The sequence below is a fragment of the Lichenostomus cassidix genome, chromosome 7 (assembly GCF_008360975.1).
Source record: "Lichenostomus cassidix isolate B80296 chromosome 7, HeHo_3.0, whole genome shotgun sequence".
NCBI classification, from domain to species: domain Eukaryota; kingdom Metazoa; phylum Chordata; class Aves; order Passeriformes; family Meliphagidae; genus Lichenostomus; species Lichenostomus cassidix.
Window position 1 is genome coordinate 7,771,387 of NC_139488.1, and position 23,240 is coordinate 7,794,626.

The following is a 23,240-nucleotide window of genomic DNA, read 5'->3' on the forward strand; positions in this document are numbered from 1 at the left end:
CTTTTCTTGAAACTATAAGGCATGGGGAAGGGATTATTTTGCATTTACTTAAATGGAAATTGAATTGAGGTGTGCAAAGCCAAAAAAGGTGGAGTCAGAGACTGGAGCAGAGCTCACAGAATTTATTTACAGAATGTCTTAAGAATTTGGGTAAAGAAATGAAACATTTTTGCTGCTTTGGCATTTTGCAAGAGTTTCATTTCGTATGTACTGCAAAAACTTTTGAAAGTATTTTCTAGTAACCAATCAATGATAATTAAAAAAAGCACATCAAAAGAAGGAAAATAAAACTCTAGGAAATTATCTGTTGTACTTTCAAGGTCTATTTCTGTGCTGTTTATAGGAAGTCTTGATTTTGCCAACAACTCATAAACAATCCTTTTTAGTTCCGTGAGATGTGCACATTAAGTGGCTGTGAAAATACAGAAACTTGTTTGCTAAATGAGGCCACGCACAATTAGCCATTTTGGTTTCCTCTTTGTTTTGGAGACTAAAGTTTTAAATTATATGTGTAAGGTATGAAATTACATACACGAGGAACTGGCTAATTTCTGTGTTCAACTTAATTACCTACTAAAAAAACTCCTGGTATCTAGAAAATGTTCTAATTTTCACTGGTTCTTCAGGGGTGGCTGTACTTCCCCACACAGGCAGAGGGAGCAGCATGACAGGCTGCTGCTTTGGCTGCTCTGCAACTCTTATCTTACAACTTTATGTGTAGATAGAGATCTAGTATTACATTCTTCTGAAACTACCTTAATCCTTCTAAGGGTTTGATGCTTCTTACCCATGAAAGGAGAAACTGATGAGAGAATGCTACTAGGATCTCCTTCCAGTATACCAAAATGTTACTCTTGAACAACAAATGGATAGGTATTTCAAATATAATTTCTCCAATGAGACAGCTGCAGAGCTGAAAGTGGGGCTGGGATAGCAAGACAGCCATGGGTAATCTGAATCCTTATCCTGCCTTGAACTGAACGGGCAGGTATTCTCTGACTGAGCTTGCAAGATCTCTGGGACATAGCTACAGGTTTGACTCAGCCCAGCTCTGCCCTGCCATGGTATGAGAAACTCCTGGAGAGTGGTTACCATCAGCTCCCAGTGTTCTTGTCCCCTCATGTCTCCAAACCATGTAATTATGTCACGTAACCTTCGGCTTGACAAAGATCTCGGTACATGACTTGGAGGTCATGAAGGTTAAGCTATTGCTGACCCAGCTAAAGGAGGTGAAGTTGCAAAAATGTATTTTCTGAACCTCACATCTTTTTAGAGATCACAGGTACATTCTTATTGCACTCAATGGCCTGCCTGTAACTCACCTAGGGATGAGTGTGATAGCTTTAAAATAGGCATCTCTCACACTGAATCCACACAGCTGTTTATACCTGAGGATCCAGGTGTGTCCTGAGTATTAAGTTGGGGCAGATGTCCTTGGAATAATGGAAAATGGTTGGTGTGTCTGTTGGCAGAAGTCGTGCTGCTTAGCTTAAAGATAGTTCAGGTGTGTCTGTGTGGAAATTGTGTGGGCACAGACAGCAAAGAGGACAAAAAGCTACCTGAGCACTGTTCTTGATGGCTGACACTTTGTGTTCTACATTTCTTTGACGTTCTGAAACCACAGAGTTCTGCAGAGACTTTTCCAGTGGCCCCTGGAACACATGGAACAGATAATTGGTGGATGAGTAATAATAATAATAGGTGGTAGAAACTGTACTGCAAGTTCCAGCACAGAGAGGGAACTCAGAAGCCAGTGTTCAACCATCTGGAGACTGCTGTAAACACACAGACATGTTTAGTTCCACAGATTTGAAAAACATGCAGCTTTAACTTTGAAATACAAAAGATTAAAAGGTGTAGGTATACTGCAGACACAAACATGTAGTAAATTAAAGAAAATGAAACATAGATTATCAGATTTTTGAAAAAGATCCACGGCACAAGACTCACAGGAACGTATATGACATCCACAGGTGAATAAAAAAGCCAGATTTCACTTAAAAATTCTCTCTGGGTTTTAATCATGTAATAATTTCCCAAAAATAAGTTTCATGTGTCATTTTAAATTTTTTTTCTTCAAAGAACATAAAAATCATCAATGCCTTTATAACATATTGGACGGAATGTCTATTGCATTCTATAATTAATATGAATTAATGCATCGCATAATTTAAAACACATCTGTTTTGCAAAGAATAATCTCTTTAAAACCTTCCCTACAGATTAAAGTCTTTGAAGATTAGCTGTGACATGGAAGTCCCTTACAGCAATGTTTCCAGCAGCAGAGCCCCTAATGAAGTTCAAATGTGAGTTTAAAGGGCAACATTTGGCAACCCCTTGTGCACACAAATCACTTCAGTGGAATGAGAGGACAGGATTTGGTCTTAAAAGCATGTGAGCAGATTAACATGGAGCAGATTAATGAAATGTAATTCATTACCTGTACAGGCATGCTTGCTGCAGCCAATATTCTTCTTTCTTCTCTTAAGCAGTTTGAGATGATCACTGCTATATGCATGGGATTACCATGATATTTGCCCTGCAAGCACAAGTAAATACAAGTTAAAAAAATTTCAGGGTGTCCCCCTGGAAATCACAAGCAATATGATGTATGAGTGTCTATGACCTACAGATTGATGTAAGTGGAAAAGACTCCCCTTTTCTTGTGCTGGTTCAGCCTTTCAGGGCAGCATCATTTAGTGCCACCATCATAAAATATTCTTCACAATGTTCCACAGAGATTATAAAGATACAATTCTGAGATGTATATCATTTGAGATCAAATTGCTCCCCTGCTAACACAGCTGTTTTGAAAGGGCTTTCCTGTCAGCCTATTCTGGGCATGATTTTATCACATCTTCGATTTTCAATAGGATGTTGCTGCTTAGCATGTAGCACTTCTGCCAACAAAAAAGTTTGTAAGCATATCAATATGGTAATGATGCAAGCAGGAAAGCTTCCTCAGCATAAAGCAGAAGACTTAAATTTTAATATCTATGAACAATTTTTATGTTTCAAAAAATAATGCGCCTAAGATAAAGGAATAAGCAACTCTTGTCCCGAGCCAAAGAACCAAAAAATAATCTATACTTTTACACCACCATAAATAAAGTGCTGAATTGCTGATGCGTGACTGAAGACTGGGCACAATTTGAATTAATATTGGTTTATGCTGTACTTATCAAATTGGAATGATTGAGGACCCTCATGCAGCTTCTTTTATTGTGATGTATTCATTCAGTGTTTCTCAGTATCCTTCATGCCTTTCATTCAGTATCATTCATTCAGATACCCTTCATTCAGTGCTCATAGTGTTTGTCCATTCATTAGAATTAATCCATTTAATTTATTTTCCTGTATAGTTTCCAGTTCTGGACTTACTCTATTTTCTCCTCTTGAGGATTAGAGTTTATTTTCATCATATCTTCCTGCCACTCAGAACCTCTTTTATTCTAGCTTTCTCTGCATGTGGCACAATAAGTTTATACATACTTTATTTGATGCCAGATCTTCCTTTGACATCTCATACCAATTGTTGTGTCAGAAACATGGGTGTGAAAGCATCTGACAGAAATGTGAACACATTGCTTCTTTATGCAAGAACTGCCATGACATTGAAAATACATTTCTAATACTTTTTACTAAACTTTTCCTGTGTGCTCTTGCATGAAATGCATAATCTGAATAGGTTTTGACTTCAATTACAAAGCAAATAAATACTATATTAAAAATAGTAGTTTGGTCATGGCAACTTGATTTGAGCTGCTTGGTATTAAATATCATGTGTTGGTTACTGTGGTTCCAGGTATAGACTAAGGTGAAAGACATAGGACTCTTAAAACTAAATAACCAAGGTACCTAATGTTTCCTTCTAAGGAAGCTTTGACTGCTGTGGCCTTGTTAGTAATGAAACTAAATTTTGTTTCTATAGTTTCTGAAATCTTTTCAGGACAGGAAAAGTACGTGCCCCACAGTGCAACCAGTGCACACCCAAAGCAGCCCCAGTGCTGTGCCTCCTTTGATCTCTTTAAAAGCAGTTCAGGATGGTACTTTACTCTAGCAGCCATCTGTATCAATTACCCTGAGGAACAAGAGTTATGAACCTGACTGGTTTTTAGGAGCTTGTCTGTAAACAAGAAGTGGTGAGTAATACCACCCCAGGACACAGGATGCCTCAAATGAAACAGTAAGCACTCCATCCCTGCCTGCTCCTTCCTGGCCAGTGAGGGGGGACTTTTGATTAAGGATACAGTGCTGATTTCCATGCCAAATACCAGTGCCAAAGATCTGTCACTACACATTTCTCCCTGACAGCTCCGTGGCTATAAGGGCAGTAAATATGTTGTCACTGCACACTTCCTTCAGCACCACTGCACTTCAGGTCCAGTAATATATTCATAGTCCCCTTTACTGGGCATATTGCTGGTCTGTGTCTCTGTAGGGTCAGGATGTAGCTTTGGGAAGGGAATACAGAAATGTTGGAAATGGCTGTGATCTTCCTGCAAAGGACTGAGTGGGGTGTCACATGGAACTAAGATCCAACAGCAACAGCCAGGGCAAAATAACTGCTGCAAAGAGTGGTTGTGCTCCTGGCTGTGCTCCAGCCCAGTGCCTGACTCCTTAGGGAGCCAATCCAGCTTGCTAACTGGGATGGAAACCACTCATGCTTTTTTGCTGACTGGGTTGTCAGCTCCTGGGTGGACTGAAACTGCTCAGTAAAGGATGAGTTTATTGTTAAGGATGATCACATGTGAAGTTGGGAGAGGGGTTGCCTTGTTTCAGCTGTTCCCACTGAGCCTGTCTCATCCATCTGTACCTTGATTAGAGGGGAAAAAAGTCCTGTTATTATTAAGGCTTGGGGTGAAAGCTATGGGGAGAAATCTGTCACTGGTGTTAAGTCCACTGATGAGCATATTATTTCCTCAGTTAACATGTGGTAACTTCTGCTTGTTGCTGTTTTGGTGGGGTTTTTTTGGCTTTTTTTTTTTTTTTTTTTTTTGGCTAGTAAAACAGCTGGTCAGTAAATGACCATGCCACACATTGGTATCTAAAGCTACAAAGCCTGAGGACTGTTTAGTCCCAGCTTACCACTGCCCAACAGAGTTCCAGCACTGCAAGGGTTTAAAGGAGTCAAATAGAAGCTATTCAACAAAGTCAAAAAGAAAAAAATATCCTCTCTTGGAGCTGGAAAAATGCATTTATGTAGAAGAGGCTCTTAAAAAAAAATTCTGATAGTGGGAAGTGTTAAAATTCCCCACAAAGGATGCCGGTTATTAGGGACTTTCCTAGCATTTCTAGACACTGTTCATATGCAAAACTTTCAAAACTCTTTCTTTCCTTTTCTTTGTTTCATTAAGAGTAAAACCATCTGAATCAAGCGATGGAATGGAAATTCACGTTTTCCCCCCTTTCTTTCTTCTCTAACTCATGAAGCTGTACAAACAAACTGTCTCCGTAGTGTTTTCCCTACTTATGCCTGGCTGGTGCTTCTTCCACTTAATTCAGTTTGAGTGGATGGCAAAAAGGTCAGCAGAGAGCTGCCACCTGTGCCCCTGGAGCAGCCCCTTTGCAGTAAGGGCTGCAAAATTACTTGACAGTAAGGAATTGATAAATAAATTGTAACACTAAATCTCTCGAGAATTGCAACTTGTTAAATAACAATAGATACTAAAAGTCACAATAATCATGTGTTTGACTCTGGAAAAATTATAACACTAAAAGTTTTCTGCCTGTGTTTTATACTTCTCAGCTGTAATTGCACTTTGGAATGCACCACTTGGTATTCCGTTATTATCCACCTACTGCCAGTTCTTCTTGTTCTGCACTTCCATTTTGTCTTTGGCTGAGGGAGAATTTGCTCAACATGACCTTGATTTCTGAATTACTAATTGAAAATTATCTCCTATCAGTGAAAAAATAGCATAAATTGGAAAATCAAGGAATTTTAAACAAAAATGGCTTGAGATGGGGGAATCCTAACCTGGTGTGACATGAGCACTAGCAGCCCGAAGAGTATGGATTCTGCAGTTATGCAAAATTGTTTTAATAGGTTTAAATATTTAAGCAGAAAAATTATAATTTTCTTTTGCTAAATACCAACAAAGAGAAATTGAGGATTCACTTTTCTTCTGAAGTTTCAAATCAAAATATCTGTTAATATTACTGTAATTCTGTTGTTCTTAAAAGTTTTCTTTCTCCTCTCTTCTGTTCCAATGAGGTCTTTCCATGTCATGAGTTACAACAAACAACAAATGATCTTGTTTGGACTTGCTTCTTCTCAATAACTACCAGCATGATGCTAAATTTATACAAACAGTGGAACTTGAACTTTCATTCTGAACAGGTGACAATCTTCTGTGAATGCCATTGACATTTCCTTGGAGAAAAACTTCCTACCACCACCCAGTATTCGCTCTTTCTACTCCAGAGACATCTGTTGTGACAAGTATCTTACTAGATCATGGAGAAAAACAAAGAGGCATTTCTGCAAAAACAGTTTGTATACTATAGCATGCAGAGTTTATACCCTTAAGCTAAATTTTAAAACAGCTTGAACTATTTGGAGTATGTTAAAGGTACATGAAACAGTGGCTGGGGAAATGCAAGGTTTGATTCTGTAAGTTGCAAGGTCATGGAGAAACTCTAAAGTACATATTAGGGCATTTTAAAATACGTGTGCTTTCAAAAAGAACACCAAACAACTGTCAGTTTTAGTATCTGGAATTTACAGGTTACTCTGAGAGAAATTAAGAAATCTAGACCAGAGTAATTCTCTTACTCTTCTTTTTGTCCCATTTTATAAATTGTTCAAATTTTAGCCAATTTTCCTGTGGGCGGCTCCATCACAAAGCAGGTCACTCCCAACCACACTGACTGCTTTTCATGTGTCAAAGGTCTCTACACACTGTATACACCTCTCAGTGAATACTGGATGTGCACTATGTGACAACTGGCTCTGTTTTCAGTGCTTAAAGCAGGGGATTGGGTGTTAGTTGGTCTCTGCCTGTAATGTAGAAGGATGTGCTGGCAACCTTTAGAAAGTCAGTCAGGGGTTTGCCTGGTTATCTCCGTGTTTTCAAGGTGACTTTAAAAAAGGACTTGAGTAGGTTTTGGTGCTTTCCAATTCTGAAAAAATGCTTCAGAATTTGGTTGGGTTTTCTTTTCTCTTTTTTCTTTCTTTTTTTTTTTTAACTTTTAAAACCATCAGTTGTATTTTTTCTCATTTCTGCTAGAAAAACCCTTCTTGAGCCTTTTAATTGTATGCTGTAGGAGATTTACCTGTAGACATGGAAGTGTTTGCTAGTATGACTATTGCGGTGTTTGTTCATATTAAATTAATATTTAAAGAAGCTGATGTAAGGGAGGAGAGAGATGAAACAGGAATAAAAAGCCAAGCAAAAATACATTTCCTTCCCTATTGTCTCTAGCATTATTTTATTAAGTCTGGTACTAAGCATCTTGCTGGATAAGCAAATAGCTCATCTTTCATAAAATCAAAAACAGGGAGAAAACCCTCTTTTGTCTATAATTTTATTTTTTTTGAAAGAAAGATTGGGTTTAGTTGTGTATCTCGAATGTGGGTGGGAAGGCACAGCCACACATACATATTTCCCGTTTTCACCTTCAAATATGACAAACAACATTTTGCCTTGATTTGTTTTCTACCTTTGTTCATGCATGCAGGCAGAAAGTCTAATGAAGACAACAGCAGAATACAAAGAGTCAGTCCTTGTGTTAGCCTGATAAAGGCTAAGAGCTTGGGAGGTTTTTGAAATCTTGTACTTAAACAGGCAGTATTCTGGCTAAAAAATCTTCTTCTACTAGAAAGATATCTCTGTTTTATCTAGGTCTTTAAGAGGAAGTACCTGTGACACTATCTATTTAGACTGCTCTTATTGTACCTTTATTTTTAGATTTCCCCTTCCCCCTCTCAAAATATATGAGAGAACTTAAAGGTAACCTCATTGTTTTAGAAAGCTCCTGTGTGTGGGAAGTCCTAATATATAGGTCTGTGTTCTTGTAGTTTTCTTACAGAGTATGATGCATAACTTCCAGATGATCAAATTTTTTTCTAGGGCATGTGCAACCAAATTGCAATAGGCAAAGCTGTAAAAGCACAGTGAATTAGCTGTGAAGAGAGAGGTATTTTTCTCCACCCCTCAAATTCCATTGCTGAGTCCCTCCCAGCATCCACTAAAACCACTCAATGAATAGTTAATAGAAACAGATTTCTGAGCAGGTAGGGTGAGATACAGCTACAGAAAACACATTTCTGTAGAAATCATCATCAGACAGTAGAACTGCACAGACAGAGAGGGATGAATAATGTAGTGATGCTTCTAATTTGAGAATAAATAACTTCTTGTTTATATGAGATTTATTTAAAAGTATATAAAAATACTGTGTTCCCTATAAAAAAAGGTAAAACATCAGAGGACAGAGAGGACTGATCCCCACATCCCCCTCCTCCTCTGGGCACAAAGACCTGAGTATTATTAACTAATCTCTCAGGCAGATGTTCAACTGCAACTGGGCTCTTAATACTTCACAACAAACAAAGCCCACAAGAGGTTATTTAGTTTGCTTGTATTTTTACTTCTGTCTGTAAGATAACTCTTATTCATTCTACAAAAACAAACTGAAACATTTATAAACTTTTGGAGTTGTGTTCTTTAAATAGTGTCTAGAAATCCCAAAATATTTAGCTTCTAACAAGTAACCTTTTTCAGTCTTGTATCAATAATTTTAAAAAACCTTTATTAGCTGACATGCAGTCACCAGGCTGCAGTTGCTAGGAGCAGACACCTAGCTGCTTTAGCAAACAGACTTCTGTGTGGGGTTTCCCATTTGCACGCCAAAATTTTCTGTAAACAGCTTTAATGGTTGTACTGAAAAACTCACTGGGAGCAGTCAAATACAATCTGAATTGTGTTAGACAGCAGGACACACTGGTTCAAAACACATGTCCTACTTTAGCGTGTTGAGTTGTTGATCTGGCAGCCTGCATGAGTGCTAAATACGTGTAAATAACATTTTGAAATGGATCTTCGGTGGTTTATTAGGAACTTTCTCTATTTTGTTCCATTCTCACCCTTCTGTAAGCTTTAACAGGAAACTGCAGCTTAGACATCAATGGCTGTTTCCACTCTTTGCAACTGTTTCTCAGCACAGGGCTTATTAGACTTGTTTGTCGAGCACCAACTGGAATGTCCTGTTTCAGATCGAATGCTATTTTGTCCACTTTCTTTGATGTACTGAAATAAATAATCTTAGGAATCCTCATGCATGTTCCTTTCTGGTACAGAGGCTTTTGTAAACAGTCACTTGGACTAAGGAACTAAGGAACTTTTATATGCTCATTTAGTTCTATCTGGAGAAGCACAGTGATGTTCAGTTCCCATTGCAGATGGAAACAAACTGGGCAGTATAAGCAAGAACATGACACAGAATCAGGAATGCACTGCTATGTCACTGTTTTAAGTAGCATCATGTAAAGATGTATTTGTTTGTACTACATAGAAATTGTGAATTTTACATGGAAAGATGTGCCATAATGTTAATATATGTTGTTTTGGATGACAGAAGATACTTTCAGATGCTATTTCAGACCTTTCCATAAAAACACCCAGGGCTATGTAAGAGAAAGTAATGTAACTAAAGTATTATTTCCCAACTACTTAGTATGACTTCCAAAAGTTTGCTTTTATATAACTGGTTGGTGCAAATCAGCAGATCTGTGCTTCTGCCTGACCTCTCCCTTTGGAAGCAGACCCCAAGATGTTAATGGTGTGTGTGCCCACAGACCTGCTCATTCAGGCATAATGCCATTGCACTCCCTCCCCTCATGTTAGGCTCTAGCAGGGCTGGCGAGTGGGTAAAGTTCACCAATACTGGAGAATCTGCTGTGAGAATTAAATGAATTTCATGAATATACATAATTTACAGCAAATTGTTCCCCAGAGCACACAATATACTCATTAACTCAGGCTTCAATGGTAAATCAGCAGAGCAGCCCATCTTATTCTTGAAATCTGTTATTTTCCTTTCATAAAGAAAAATTTATGTAATCAGATTTCACCCTGAACGCCATAAACAGTGATGTGATACCAGATGCATGTTGCCATTAATGAGAAGGGATAGCTTTCAGAAGTTATCTTGAGACTACAGCATAAATGAGGGCTTCAGCTATGAGTAGAATGATTGTGGGAATTTCTGCTTTTTTCCTTATGTGGTTGTCCTACACCCATCACAGAGCACAGCACAGACAGTGTCTCTTCAGTTCCTGAGAGCTCATCTGAACCCATGTTTGGGCCAGGCTGCATTCCACGGTGCTACTTCTTGTCTGAGGAAGGGTCCAGGCTTCCAGCTTGGAGTGTGTGGGGGGAAGGACATCCCTGAGCTGAACAGGCTGTCACCTACCAGCATCATTCCTAAATGGAGCAGTGGTACACTGGGGCACAGTGCCCATCTCTCATTCCCAAGCTCCTTTGAGACTCTCCTGCCCTGGCAGCCTGGCTGCTCTTCCCTAACCCAGGATTTTGGCACGTGAGTCAGGAATGTGGACAGTGTTTGTCTTACATGAATGTCTCTGCATTTCACCAGTCGTCTCTGTGAACTAAATCTACTCACGGATTGCACAGGAGCTTACATCAGGGACAGGTACACTGCCACGTAAAAACATTCCTTCTGAAAAGCAGGATATAATTGCCCATGGGCCAAGGTCATGCAGTCTCTTACATCTGCAGTTTGGTTCCTAGAAGTGCTAGGCAGCTCTTCAAAGCTTAACATCTGCCCTTTACGTTTTGTTGTCATAACAACAGCACAAACCATCTCCTTGTGACTAATCCTCTTTGCTTTTCTCCATCTAGATTTTAAGGAGAAAGAACCATAGGCATATTTTCCCTGCTCTTTCACCCAGTGCCTCTGAATATTTTCTCCCTCTTCCCTTTCCAGAACTGCTGCTGGGGGGGGGAGCAGGAGCTCTGTAGGAAGATGGACAGAGAATTTAACCTTAGAAAGTGACTATGCTGTTCTGTCTCTCACTGAAGAGTACAGCAACAAAAGGCTGCTCTGGTATAAAAATGAATCCAATTTACTGACTAGAGAAGGAATAATAATGTAAGAAGCAAATATGAAGGATTTTAACCGAAAATGCTGACCCTGATTTTAATACAGTTTGTGCATTTATACCAGATTAATGTCAAGAAGAGATGTTTCAATGAAAGCAAGAAATAGAGAAGCAAATTACAGAGAGCTAGCAGTAACCACAGCTGCTTAGCCAAGTTTCTCAACCCTATTTTCAAGTGCTTATAATTTTTCAAATTGCATATTTCCTGGTCAGTGTTTCTTTTTGCCTGCTGATAATTTTGGAAATGTAAGCAGTTTAAGCAGGAATGCCATGTTCCATAGTTATTTCTCTAATGGTGAGAGAATAGGGATGGTTTCTATTTTGTAAAAGCAGGGGTGCCAGGCAGACCCATCTTCCTGCTTAAGACTTCTACTCTTTACCCTTCACAACCCCCAAGGGTGCCCTAAACTTTGTATTGCAACTATGAGGTGGGCAAATTCTCTCTTTTTTCACCATTTCCTTTCTTATTTTCACAGAACAACTTATATATATATATATATATGTAATGATGTTTCAGTTAACAGTCAGAATGGAAGGTTTCCTCAATTTCATAACAAAAATCTGAGGGAGATCTTTCAGGTGAGGTGTGCTTGGCTGTGATGTTGGAGACTCATAGACATAATGCTCTCTGGATTCTGTATAACAGCACCAGGAATCTTGATGCTAAGGAGTCCTTGTCTGTCTAGCAAACAGCTGCACAAGCCACTTATAAAGTGTGCATTGCTTCCTCTTCTAAGGCTCTTCACTAACCATCCAGTTGTATTTCTGATTAAACATTAGTCTCTCATTTTGTGTGCTGTCAAGAACTGCAGATTGCTTTTGAATAGCTTTTGTGTGTTCTCTAATTGATTTTTTTTTATTATACCTATTGTGATAGTATTTAGGAAGTTTTACCATAGCCCAACATACCATGCTGCGTACACAGTGACAAGTGCTGGTTTCCAGCATTATCTATTTTGTCAAGTATTACTCAATAGAGTAACACAACTTGGCTCAAAATAATGAACAAACATTGTACTCAAATCATGTATTGAGGTTGGACAGCTTTTGTGTGTGTGCACGGTGCACGTGTGTCTGTACATCTGTGTGTGGTTCAGAGGGGAAGGAAGAGGAGGGAACTGTGAAATTTCAAAGAAGTGCTTGCACTAGAGAGTGAGATAAAGCAGAGATAAAGGTGGGCTCATGGTAACTAACCTTCAGAGAAAGTCAAACCAATGCTGTTCACAGAGTCACCAGAAAGGAAAAGATGTTTACAAAAGCAGCCTCCTCTCCTATTTAGGAACCTAGTCTTTCTTTCATCTCATTAGTTTTACAGCATACTGTTCCAGCCTCCCTTTCCCTAGGTGGTGTGTTGGGACAAAAGGGACCATGGCATTCTACACTGTACATCAGTCATGTTTTTCTGGTGTTGTCTCATGAAACTGTCACAAACTAGCTCAAATTGCAAGAGTTAGGTAGCTGCAAGGGCTTCCAGCTGTGGGCGGGGAGCCAAATGCCCATTTCCAAACTTTTCACATATTCAGCTATAAAATGCAACCGGTGATGCATAAAGGAATTAGCCACATAATTACATAATTTGCATACTCAAATTTAAGAACATTACAGAACATACTATCCATGCTATGTGTCATGTTCAGTTCACAGTCCATTAATAACACTTCAGAGTTGATAACAAGGATAGGCTGTCAGCTGATTTCCACTACTCTAGCATTTCTTTACTGATGTATTTACCTAATCAGCAAAGAAATAATTTTAGCAGCTGAAGCAGAAGACTGTCTGCACAGCTCTACAGAACATGCAGCTCATACTTAAGCTGAAAATGCATTTATCTGCTATGTTCCATAACTTAGAAATTTTAACATAGTGTTTTACACAAAAGTAAAAAATACTGGCGTCACAGATTTCTTTAGATAGTATAAGTTACTTTTCTTATCCAATAATAACAACCCTATAAGAGCCTGGTCCTACTCCAGCCTATTCAAATTATTTTGGAAATCAGAATATAGACTCTGGCTGGTGGTGTTAGAGGTCAGGAAAAGCTCCAACTGTGAAAGTGCCATACAGTTTTTGGTGGTTTACATGTACATTTTGAAACTGAATGGGTAGTTTTATGTCTAAATTCAGGTTATTGGCTGTCTTGATGCAATGAAGAAAGGCTAACATTATTAGTGATGGGAAGAGCTGCTAGTTTGGGTTTTTGCTCACCTGGAAACATTTTACTGCAATGCTTAAGATTCAGATCCTTTTTAATAAGCAGTATAATTTCAGCATCACTTATGTCCTCTCAAGGAGTTCATAATGCTGTTTAGCTGTAATGGGGATGCCTGAGTATTTTGGCTTATTCTGGAATCGTGACTCAGACTCTAGCACCTGGAAACCATTTAATCACAAATCACTTAAAACTCCCCTCCTCTTGCCTTTCTGGAATAAGCCTCCTTTGCTTTGTGCTCTTCCTGAAGCACATCATGATATAATTCCCGAATGTGACAGGACTTAAAGGAAAGGGTTTTCATTTGGGCCATTATCACACTGGTTATTACATGAACTTGTGCATGTTCACCCAAGGCCTAATTGCTTGGCTTGGTGTGCCCAATTTGGCAGAGCATACAGAGCTGATGCTTCAAGCTTTGGTAAAAAATTTAGAATAAAATAAATGGTGCAAAGAGCAGAAGGAGCAATGAGAAACTTTAATTTTGTAGAGCTGGTAGGTAAATATATACTAGTCCTTCTGCCTGTGCACATTGTGATGGTATAGTCATAAATGCACTGTCTTTTAAGCCAGGAATACACCAGTGCAACTGCTTGCCCTGAAATGCTCTTTCCACACATATGCCACTGTGGAAGAATCTTTTACTAAGGTGATACAGCATTGTGGTAAAGTGTGGCAAGACCATTGCAGGAACAACAGGATTTCTGCATTTCAGTAAATCTGGTGTTTGAAGAGTACTGAAATTATGAAAAGTACTGCTGACAAAAACCAGAAAAGAAACAAAAAGAGACTTTATTTTTAAATTACAGGAGGCTGCTTGCATAACATAGGATGAAAAAGTGGTAGTGATGGAAATAGCATCACATTTTTAAGAAGCCACCCTTAGGGATAAAGAGTAAAAAGAAACAGCCATAAAGAGAACAAAATAATTGACAAAGTCATGCTAAGATTTTCCAGACCAGTGTCTGTGTATGCATATATGTCTCAAATAAAGAAAATGTTTTTCAACCAATGTAATTATCATTTAAGTACTTATGGAAAACACCATCAAAGAAAAGAAAAATCCCCGAACTTTCATTAAACTCAATGGCCTATCTGCTTTATGCAGAAGACAGATAGATGTCAGGAAGTAGGTGACTAATGAAGTGGAACTCTGAGAATCCTTGCTTTAGATAAACAATTATTAGAGAAACATTCAGCCAGTCAAAATAAATATCATTTTGCAGAAGCCTAACGGAAAACCCTTTAAGTAATTCATAGCAAATAATCCCAGAAAAGCATAAAACAGCAAACATGCTAATGATTTACAGGGGCTCCTTTTCGTGGTGCTGCCTTAAGCCCCAAGCATGTATTTTATTCCATAGTTAAATATCTGTAGGTGTCTGAAAGGTGGTAATTACATTTGTAATAATCATAAGCATCTATAAGCACCACACAGTCTTATTTTTAAGAGCTCAGTGAAACACAGATATGCACAGAGCTTAGAAGTCACAACATTTGTATCCAAGCTGCATGCATTGAAATAGGAATTATTGTTCTGCAGACAGACAGTGGAATTATTATTTTGAATTATTTCGTTGAAGCCACAGTCTTCCCATAGCCTCTCAGAGTCTATGGCAATGAGGACAGCTCTGAGCTGTGCATTGGAACAACCTGCATTCGCCAGAACTCGAGCACTACCTCCAGAGACCAGATAAGAGCGTGCAGTGCAATTTGTCATTTGAAGTAATGACCCACCTGCAGCAGCTTCCTGACTCTTTTCAGGTTGTGTATCAAGAGCAGGTTCTTCTCCTGCGAAACCCGGTCCAGCTGTTCATCCACTTGTATTATCAAATTCTGTAAAAGGATCGTTGCCAGTGCTTCATTGTTGGCTGCAGCCTCCCTAAAGAGTTAACGAACGAGAACCATGCATGTTTAAAATGTTGTATCATATGTCAATCTCTCAGCACAGAAAATTAGAAACTATTTGGAAATCTAGGCAGGAAGAAAAGGCTTTAAGTATATGGTGACTTGCATATACATCAAGTTTGAGAAAAATTGATTTTTATGATTTTGTGGAGTTTTTTTTCTATTCCTGTAGATATGCACCTATAAAAACAGGGTGAGGTGTTAGCACAGACAGCAGAGTCAGCCAGAGGAGACAACCAGGGTTTTCTAGTCTCTGGTCCAGTGAATATTCCAATACTTCCAGCTCACTTGTCAGAGGAAATGGTGCTTATGCAAACTGTCCCTCTCACTCAGTCACACAGATATAATTTCTGAATTTGCTGCCCAGTTTCAGACAAAGTTGGCAACAGGCTTGAAGTCCAAAAGAGAGAATGTTCTTAAAAATTTCATGGAAATCTGGCAGGTTGGTAGAAGAAAGGAATCCAAATTAGTGCCTCCACTGAGGAGAATGGCAGCAATAACTTGCTGCAGGAGACAACAGCCAGATGGCCAGGCAGCAGATACATCTCTTCACACCAGGCACCAGATGAGCCCTCGCCCAGCCAAACTATTTGGGGATACAGGAAGACTCTGAGGCTACTGGTGAAGGGTATGTAGGGGACACAGGACACAGACACAGACAAAGCCAGGTTTTACTGGTTGTGCTGTTCATGGTAAATAGCAGGGAAATAGCATTAAAGAGCAGAACCAAGGAAGAAAAAGTTGGGACAGCATGGCATCCTTGTCCTTGGGATAGCCTCTCTCCTTGCCTCACAAATGGCAGATGCCTGATTGAGATATACTTGCTAACTCCAAGTCTGGCAAAAAGGAGATTTTAACATTTCCCATGTTGCCACAGCCCCATAAATACTGAGCCATAAACTGTAAGGAAAGATTATATTCCTTAACAGATCTTTCCCCCACCCTGCACAATAATCCTCCAATAGTCCTGTGGATTTACCTTGAAAAGTTGAGATGTCTCTTTCTGGTATGACTGATATAAATTTGGAATTTTCTTAAGATAACTGTCAAGTGAATTGAATCCAAATTTGTGCATAAATTGACCTTCTAGAGAAGAGCTCCTGTAAACAGCTGGCCTGTTCCCCAGACTTATCCAGCTTTAAGTGCAGTTTTGGACAAGTGAATAATTTTATGCTGCAAGAGGCAAATGTATAACATTTCCATTGAAAACTAAGTTGTATTATTTTTTTCAATCCATTTTTATTGGATTTTGTTTAGGAGTAAGTTCAAATGTGAAACCTTGCCTCCCAATATTCCTTAAGTTCAAATGGCTAAATCCGCAACTAGTGGAATACTATTCTTGGGGTGCAGATGCCTACACAGTTCCTAAGTGAGCACCCTAAAGCCTGACAGAAAACAAAAGAATTTTTGGTGATTGAAATAATAGGAGAGAGAATAAATGAACTCCTACCAGTCCTGGCTTTCTATCCATTGTGCTAGTAGGTGCCGGATTTCCATGGGGAAATTATCATCGTAGAACTGGTCTACCTGCTCCAAAAACTTTATTTCCAGTTGTTGAACTTGACTCCATTGGGACATACTGCAGAAGAAAAGATTGAACATGTTTGCCACTGGAAAGTGAATATGAATTACTAATCCAAAGTGCATAAATCACTTATTTTCTTTGTCCTCTTATATACTTTAACATTTTATTCCATCTTTCAAAACAGGTGGTACTTGAGTAAATTTGGTCAGTTAAGGGGAAAAGGGAGAAAAGTGAGCAAGGCTGTTATAAGAAGGTTTGGCTCTTACACTTGAATGGGCACCTCTGTCAATTCCCTTCCTTAATGTAAATGTTTTGCAGTACTTTATGATCCTTATAAAGTGGCAAGATTTACACCATCTCTCATCAAGAGAGGAAGTTTAGGACTGTACTCCTCAAACCCAGGTAGAACTATTCTTATTGAAGACTAGTGGAAAGCAGTGAATTTGCTCTCTTCCTGGTGAATTTATACCACTCAAATTCTTCCTAAAGCTGTAATGGTTGTGTGTGACTGTGCTGTTCCGAAAGCTCCACACCCTCTGTTTGGAGAGTACTGCTTTACAACCTAAATCTAGTGCATCTTCTGTATTTTAAATTGCCATAGAATTATATTTGTTGTTACAGAAAGAAAAAAAAAAAGGTAAGCATAAAGTCATATGAAAACTGTTAAGACAAGCAAAAGTATCACCACTTCATGACAGGATCTGAAATTCTTAGTCAAAAAACTACCCCAGGTAAGTTTTGCTTGTCTAATGAGATCTTGGAGGTAGAAGCTTGGTTTTTCTAGATTTTAGGTGGGCTGAATTAATACCTGCTCCTCAACAAATTATGGATCTATTTGTACATTTTTGATAGAAATGTTTCCTGAAGAAAAAGACAAAATTTCATCAAAATGGACATTTTTGTAGAAAGCTGACCTTTTTATAAGCAGCTTTCCTATTTCCAGTTCTGAATCGTAGTTTCAGAATGTCAACAGTTTCAAATAGAGAAGACATAGTTTAATGATTTTAGAGAGACATTTTAGTGCTGTGGTCTTTCATTTTGCATTTTATAAAGTCAGGGGAAAAAAACAGTATCTCAAGGTTTAACGTAGTCCTGAGTACTTAGTCATGCAAAAGTAAAAGTGACAGGTTTTAGTTTCTTCTTAACAAAGGCTGATGGGATGATTCTGTGTGTGGTATGAAGGACACTATATATAATGTCAGTGGAAATGTGCTCAGTGACATTTCTCTCCTCTTTATTACTTCCATTCTGTGAGGAAAAAGCATTGCCTGAATATTTACTTTGTTTCTTTAAATTGCTGAGGAGGAGTAAAGCACTGGAGTGTTTTGCTGTCTCTGTTGCTATATTGATAGTTACAATGAATCCCAAACTGTATTTTTGGAGATACATACAAGGAATCAAATGATAATGCATGAATAACTTATAGAATAGAATCACAGAATTTTTAAGGTCGGGAAAGACCTCCAAGATCACTAAGTCTGACTGTAACTTTTTTCCTGAACTTATACCCAGGGCAAAACCCCCAGATTTTTAAGTCTGTTCACTTTCAGTGGGAGTTTTTATCGTAATTGCTAGTGCATTCTGGTGATTATGATCTCCTAAAAAGATTAGCAAGGAAACTTAATATTTTTATCTAAAAAACCCAAAAAACCAAAACAAACAAAAAAAAGGGCAAGATTTTGTCGAGCCTGCAGCCCCCGTAGGCCTTCCATGTTCCATGTAAGTTTGCTCACATGCGTAAACTCTTGCTAAGCACACGGGTAGGGTTTGTCCCTGGGATTTCAGTGACTTGCTCAGTACAACCCATATTCCTTTTGTGCAAAAGGTTTTGCAGGGACAGCTGGGAAGCTCGGGCAGTTGTAGCTCGTTGTGAATGCCTTCTGAAGGGAACTGAAAGAAGGTTTTCAGAAAATATGGGGCTACACTGTCTACAAGGACATGTAGTGAGAGGACGGGGGAATGGGCTCAAATTGAGAGTCGGTTGAAGTTAGACATTAGAAAAAATTCTTTACCGTGAGGGTGACGAGGCACTGGAACAGGTTGCCCAGGGTAGCTGGGGATGCCCCATCCTTAGCGGTGTTCGAGGCCAGCTTGGATGGAGCTCTGAGCAACCTGGTCTAGTGCAAGCTGTCCCTACCCACGGCAGCGTATTGGAACGACCTGGTCTTTAAGGTGCCTTCCACCCCAAGCCATCCTGTTACTGTAATGCGGCTGGCAGGAGCGCTGCTGCGTGAAGCGGGGATGGAGCTGTGTCCAGCCGCACTCCGGCCAGCTCAGACCAGCCCTGCTTTCTGGCTGTCCAGGCGCTCCCCGGCTGCCGGCCTTGCCCTGGAGCCCGTTTCCATCGGCCCCGCCTTGCCGAGGCTCCGTGCGCTCCCCGTCCCGCCCGGCGCTCCTCCCCGCGCCCGCCGCGCCACTTGCCTGTGCCGGGTCCGGCCGAGCGCCGCCGCTGCCGCCGCTTCCCCGGCCCGCCGCTTTAAGCGGCCGTGCCCGCCCCCGGCTCCGGCAGCGCCTTCCTGTGCGTCAGCCCCTGCCGGGGATCCAGGAACCCCAGTCCCGACAGTTACCTGGGGAGAGCTCAGAGCTTGGAGGAAGTTTTTTGTCTTCAGGAAGCTGAATTATAGAAAAATCTTCCCCTTTCCCAGCAGAGGGGCTGGGTCCCGCCACGCTGGGGAATCAATGGCATCCCTGGCGACTTAGGGTTCTGCTGCTCCCCCGAGAGCCGTGGAGCCAGTGGTGTCCTCACTGCCCCAGCTCTGCTCAATGAATGCCAGGGAAAAGGTAAAGGGCAATTCGTGGAGGAGTTGGGCATTCTTGTGGCTTAGAATCATAGAGGTCAGACAACACCTCCAAGATCATTGAGGCTTAATCTTTGACTGAACATCCCCATATCAACTTAAGAGCCACAGTCAAGCTGTGTTTCAATCAAGCTGTTTCAATCAGTTGATTGAATACCTCCAGGAATGGTGGTTCCACCACTTCCCTGGGCAGTCCATTCCAATGGTTAGCCAACCCTTCCAAGAAAAAATTCTTCCTGATGTTCAACCTGAATATCTCCTGGCACAGCTTAAGGCTGTGTCCTCTCATCCTGTTGCTGGTTGCCTGGGAGAAGATGCTGACCGCCACCTTGCTACTATCTCCTGTCAGGCAGCTGTAGAGAGTGTCTTTCTGCTGCATTCCCTCTTCCAAGTAGGACCTGGGATGCAGGAGCTTCTCTCCAAGGTGAAAGACTTGATTCTTGTCCTAAGGGGTTAATGATCCAATATAATATCTGCAAACAGCAACAGAGACATATTCCAAGTATCTTTTTTCTAAAGAAGTACATTATTAGAAAGAGGACTTCTAGAATTTCAGATGTGACACTGCTGAAACCAAAGTGTGTGAAAAATGCTAACTTATGACCACGTCAAAGCTACCTCACCTCAGTGCAGACTTCAGCTGGTAGGATCTTGGCTCTGGTGTAACGTGAAGTGGCTGCAATCTGCCCTAAAGGGAATTCTTAAACTAGTGTTTTGTCATATTTTTGTCTTTACCACGAACTCCAGCCATGAACAAGGCTTTTCTATGCCCGGCTGTGCAAATTGGAGTAAGAGACACTCACAGAACTTGCCAGAGAGCTGCCCGAGTGTATTACACTCTGCACTGGGAGGAAGGTGTGGCCTTGTTCAAGGGAAAAATCCAGGTGCTGGAGATGCTGTTAAGAGGAGGGTGTGTGTCACTACTGATGCATGTTTATATGTTCTAGGCAGAACAGGAGGAGGATTAGAAGTGAGGTGAGGAGCTTTAGGCAATTTCTAGAAGATCATATACAGGTGTCAGCAACTGACCTATGTTTGAGTATTGGCTGGGTAGACAGCAAATTCACCATATGTGTTTAAAATGAGATTTGGCTTTATCTTTAATAGCATGTAGCAAATTTTCAGGTGCATTTGTATAGAGAAAGACAGGCTCATAACAGGAGTTAACAAGAATCCTGATTTATAGATTTGTGTGGTCCAGTCCATGTTTCAGTAAATTTTCTTTTGTTCTCTTTCATGTTTTATCATTGCATATTTGTTTGTTTGTTTGTTTGTTTTGAAATGAGATGAGGATGTAACATACTAGAAGATTTTCTTCAGCCTCTTATTTTTTTGCTAAATGACTAGAGTGCAAAATCATGTTAGCCTTACAACCCAGAAATGAAAACTAGCTGTATAAGGCTGGAGGAATGATTTGGTTGCTCAGAAGCACACTTGGTCCCAAATTGCATTTGACTTCTCTAACTGGCTGTTCTTGGGTCTGATTTAACCTAGCTGTCACTGGCTCAAGAGAACTGACACTAGAGCAGAAAAACTATTTTCTCTGCTTTTTGTTGGGAACTAGAGACCACAAGGACTGTCAGACTTGCTCTTTGACCAAAGAGGTCAGTTCCCAAGTACAGCCAGAGTTTGGCAAGTCTGCTCAGACCTGCCTTCTGTCCTTTAGGTTTCAGCAAGCATAGGAAGCTGGTAAGCTTATGTGGGTATCACATCAGGACAGCAAATTAGTAATTTGAGGACCACCCAGGAAATAACATTGATTAGTAATCTGATTTTGTGCTGTCAGTAGGGGGAACTATTGCACTGTATTTCTTTTAAGTAAATCTTGATAACTATTTATTTTTCTTTTCACATTAAGCACTCATTTTCTGAGCATCCTTTTGTAACTGCTGTCTGTAATGACGAGAACACAGGTAGCATTCCAACAAAACAAGACAGTAACAGGTTTTCAATCCCCTTTTTCTTGCTGTTCCTCTGCTTAATCTAGAAAATAATTTATATGGTGGAGTAGTTGATATTAAGACAATACAGTGCTTCCTATTATCTGATGACAGTATCTGTTCTGGCTTGCTTCAGGAGGCCATAAGCCAAAAGTTCAGCTAGGTGATCTCAAAATCTAGGGTAATCAGAGGTCATTCCTCATCTGAGGTTTGGAGATCAGTTTCTGGGAAGATGGTTTCTGTTCCCTTCTTCCCTCCTTTCTCCCTCCACTTCCTGACAGGTACAGCAGTGAAGGCAGGTCAGTGGCTGGGATGGAGACCAGCTGTGGAAGCAGCTGTTGGGGGAGCAGGATGCTGGATATGAGCCATGGCTGTGGAGGCAGGAGAACAGGGGCTTGATCCTTACAGCAAGGGGTGCAGGAAAATGGATGGAGTCACTTGTGATGTTACAGGGAGTCAGGGACCCCTGGTGCTTTGCAGAAGCTTGTTGAAGAAAGAGGAAAGGAAGGGCACTTTGTTTGGTGGAGGGGAATAAAGAGGATTGAGGAGTTGTGGCTCACACTCAATGGAGGAATTCAGTGAGTACAGACAGGACAGGCCAGAAAAGGTTGAAGCCACCATTGAGTTTGATGAGTCAAAGCTAATCCTCACTGCGCAACGTTTCATTCCACTTCATCGATGTTTCAGCTCTGGTCAGAGCAGGAGAACAAGCAAGTGCCTACAGTGTGTGGGCTGTTTAAAGGGAAGAAAAGGTCTCAAGCGATGGAGAGGGAATTCAGGACATAGTAATCTTCTCATCAAAAGTTCACAAAGTTTTTTCTAGGAACACTGAGCCAATTTATTACTTTGATCTCTGTGACCAACCTGTAATCAAGATTGCCATCTCTCATGTTTGGCCTCTAGTCATTATGCTCCTTGACTAACCTTTAATTAGAGTATGTGTCATCAGTCTTTTACATAAAGGAGACATTCAGCTCGTACATGCTATACATGTGTTATGTCTTGTATCTGAACTGTTCATAGCTTTTCTTCGTGCATTCAGAACATGGACTTGTGGTCTCAGTGAGGCCAGTAAACACTATAATCATGAGAAATTTTCTTGCTGACAGTGTAGTTCCTTCTAGTCAGCACAGCATAAATCAGTAGTTGTGTGTGCAGGTCACATCCCTTACTGTCCTCTGTTTGGAAAAAAAGACAGAAACAGCAATGTTGACCTAAGCTTACATGTTATAATAATCTATTTATGAATGCTGGAAAGAACTCTTATCTCTGTGTTTGTATGATGCTAAAACAATGGTCATTATACTTAGAAAAAGGCAGAGGGTTTTGGCCACTTGATGGTTCCTAGTTTCTGAAATACTTACTGCTTTCCCCCTTACAGTAATAAGTGAACTTTATGTGCAGATGTGTAAATCCATATGAAGTAAATGTACATATCTTGCCCAAATTCAACATGATATCAACTAGAAAAAAATTAATTTGCTGCATATAGAATCATGGGAAATAAGGAATTACAGAAAATGAAGTTTTCTCCCACTGAGCTGTGCTCAGATCTCTGCTTTCAGTGTGGTTTGGCCTTTTGATACTGCAGGCTTTGCGGTTTTTTGGCAGGTGCAGGTAGAGTGAGCACTCAGCAGTGCAGGAGCAGGTCAGAATGAGTGACCTGTCAGTAAATCACTTTTGTCCTTTTTGCTGCCCAGACCCTAATGGAGGGTCCATGCTCATCCCTACT

General features: G+C 40.2%; 2 protein-coding genes across 4 annotated transcripts in view; one reads left to right on the forward strand and one right to left on the reverse strand.

Moving 5' to 3' along the window:
* STAT4 (signal transducer and activator of transcription 4) overlaps nt 1-19,340 on the reverse strand; it is a 39,364-nt gene extending 20,024 nt beyond the window's left edge. The window contains exons 1-5 of one of the 2 annotated variants that reach the window (XM_085066042.1): nt 19,192-19,340; nt 16,696-16,824; nt 15,075-15,219; nt 2,441-2,539; nt 1,560-1,652 (exon numbers count right to left, since the gene is read on the reverse strand). In XM_085066042.1, coding sequence (XP_084922168.1) covers nt 1,560-1,652; nt 2,441-2,539; nt 15,075-15,219; nt 16,696-16,823 — 465 coding nt within the window. In that variant the 5' untranslated portion in view covers nt 16,824; nt 19,192-19,340. Of the gene's footprint in view, nt 1-1,559; nt 1,653-2,440; nt 2,540-15,074; nt 15,220-16,695; nt 16,825-18,782; nt 19,065-19,191 lie in introns of those variants that run through there. The other variant, XM_085066041.1, reaches the window with a different exon arrangement.
* Nucleotides 1-23,240, forward strand: part of MYO1B (myosin IB) — a 172,387-nt gene that overhangs the window by 19,657 nt on the left and 129,490 nt on the right. The window lies entirely within an intron of this gene.